The 2,652-nt window shown below is 64.6% G+C and overlaps 1 protein-coding gene across 1 annotated transcript in view; it reads left to right on the top strand.

The window, feature by feature from the left end:
• Positions 1-16: 16 nt before the first annotated feature.
• The window catches only part of LOC130588408 (lysine-specific demethylase 6B-like), a 4,986-nt gene continuing 2,350 nt past the window's right edge, over positions 17-2,652 (top strand). The window contains exons 1-2 of the mRNA XM_057389332.1: positions 17-191; positions 868-982. Coding sequence (XP_057245315.1) covers positions 86-191; positions 868-982 — 221 coding nt within the window. The 5' untranslated portion in view covers positions 17-85. The remainder of the gene's footprint in view (positions 192-867; positions 983-2,652) is intronic.

Below are 2,652 nucleotides of genomic sequence, written 5' to 3'. Positions count from 1 at the left end.
CCTGTCCCCATCCCCTGTCCCTGTCCCCGTCCCCTGGCGCAGGTGGAAGCCGCAGCTGCAGGAGCTGCTGAAGCTGCCGGCGTTCATGCGCGTGTCCTCCACGGGGAACATGCTGAGCCACGTGGGCCACACCATCCTGGGCATGAACACCGTGCAGCTCTACATGAAAGTGCCCGGCAGCCGCACGCCCGGTGAGCGGGGACACCTGGGGACAGCTGGGGACACCGGGGGACATGGTGGGGACATGGTGGGGACAGCTGGGGACACAGCGGGGCACCTGGCGACGGCTGGGGACAGCTGGGGACACAGTGGGGACACCTAGGGATGGATGGGGACACGGCAGGGACACTGGGGGACACCTGGGGACATGGTGGGGACACGTCACAGACAGCTGGGGACACCTAGGGATGGATGGGGACACAGCAGGGACACCGGGGGACAGCTGGGGGTGACACTGGGGACACAGACACGGCTGGGGGACACCCGGCTGAGCACCCACATGTCAATGTCCTGTGGAGGGGTGACACGAGGTGCCAGCGGCAGTGACAGGGACAGTGACAGTGATGGTGACAGTGACAGGGCAGTGACAGTGGCGGTGACAATGACAGTGACAGTGACGGTGACAGTGGCGGTGACAGTGACAGGGAGTGACAGTGATAGGGACAGTGACAGTGACGGTGACAATGGCGGTGATAGTGACAGGGCAGTGGTGGGGACAGGGACGGTGACAGTGACGGTGACAGTGGCGGTGACAGTGACAGTGGGGGTGACAGTGACAGTGGGGGTGACAGTGACGGTGGGGGTGACAGTGACGGTGACAGGGAGTGACAGTGACAATGACAGTGACAGTGGTGGCGTCCCCCGCAGGCCACCAGGAGAACAACAACTTCTGCTCGGTGAACATCAACATCGGCCCCGGCGACTGCGAGTGGTTCGCGGTGCACGAGCACTACTGGGAAACCATCTCGGCCTTCTGCGACAGGTGGGCGGGGCCTGGAAAGGGGGCGGGGCCTGCATAAAATGGGGAGTGGCTTGTGGAAAGGGGTGGGATTTGCATAAAGAGGCGGGGCTTGTATAAAGAGGGAGGGGTTATTTGGGGGCAGCGCTATGGGAAATCATCTCGGCCTTCTGCGACAGGTGGGCGGGGCCTGGGGAGGGGAGGGGCTTAGAGAAAATAGGAGGGGCCTGGNCCCAGTACACCCAGTACCAGGAGTCCCTGCAGGGGGACAGGGGACACATCCTTGGCTGTCCCCAGGGTGTCCCCGAGTGTCTCTTTGTGACCCTGAGTGTCCCTCGGTGTCCTGGGGGTGTCTCCAGAATGTTCCCAAGTGTCCTCTGGAATTTCTGGGTGTCCCTGGAGTGTCCCCGAGTGTCACTCAGAGGGGCCGAGGTGACATCCGGGGGCTGAGGTGACACTCAGGTGACGCTGTCCCCACAGGAGGACAAGGACAGCGAGGATGAGGAGGCCGAGGAGCCCGACAGCACCACCGAGACCCCGCCCAGGTGGGGACACCGCTCTTGGGGACGAGGGGACAACGGGTGGGGACATCCTGGTGGGGACAACGGGTCACCCCCTCCCCAGCCCGGGCCACGGTGTGGGGGAGGGTCCTGGTGTCCCCAAAGTGTCCCTGTGTCCTTGGGGGAGGGGTCCTGATGTCCTTGGGGGAGTCCTGGTGTCCCCAAAGGGTCCCCACGGTGTCTTTTGGGGGGTTCTTGGTGTCCCCAGGGTGTCACTGTAGGGATCCCTGTGTCCTTGGGGGGTATCCTGGTGTCCCCAAGTTGTCACCTTATCCTTGGGGGGTCCCATTGTCCTTTGGAGGGTCCCTGTGTCCTTGGGGGGGCGGTCCGTGTGTCCCCAGGGTGTCCCCAGGGGGGTCCCCAAATCCTGGAGGGGAGACCTGTCCCCCTTGGGGACCCCGTCCCCACCCCCATGACCCCGTGTCCCCCCCAGCCCCCCCGACCAGAAATCCCACCAGATCATCAAGTTCGGGACCAACATCGACCTCTCGGACGCCAAAAGGTGAGGGGACACCCCCGGGTGACAGTGGGGGGGGTTTGGGACACCCATGGGTGACAATGGGGGGGTTTGGGACACCCATGGGTGACAATGGGGGGGTTGGGGACACCCATGGGTGACAGTGGGGGGGTTGGGGACACCCCCGGGTGACAATGGGGGTCTGTGACCTGGACAATGGGAGTGTCAGGGTCACCTCTGGGTGACAATGGCAGTGTCAGGGTGACAATGATGGGCTCAGCTCACCTCTGGGTGACAATGGCTGGGTCAGGGCCACCCCTGGGTGACAATGGGGGGGTCAGGGCCACCCCTGGGTGCCACAGGGCCATTTATGGGACCGAGTGTTGGGGTCAGGGCCACCGTCAGGTGACAGGGCCCGGTTCCCTTGGGGGGCAGGCGATGCCCCCGGGCGGGTGCCACCCCCAGGTGACATTCCTGTCCCCATCCCCTGTCCCTGTCCCCGTCCCCTGGCGCAGGTGGAAGCCGCAGCTGCAGGAGCTGCTGAAGCTGCCGGCGTTCATGCGCGTGTCCTCCACGGGGAACATGCTGAGCCACGTGGGCCACACCATCCTGGGCATGAACACCGTGCAGCTCTACATGAAAGTGCCCGGCAGCCGCACGCCCGGTGAGCGGGGACA

This window comes from Malurus melanocephalus, unplaced genomic scaffold (genome assembly GCF_030028575.1).
Source record: "Malurus melanocephalus ecotype Western Australia unplaced genomic scaffold, MMel_1.1 scaffold_4852, whole genome shotgun sequence".
In the NCBI taxonomy this organism is placed as follows: domain Eukaryota; kingdom Metazoa; phylum Chordata; class Aves; order Passeriformes; family Maluridae; genus Malurus; species Malurus melanocephalus.
Note: the sequence above shows the minus strand (reverse complement) of the source record. Positions and strands in the feature narration are given on the sequence as shown.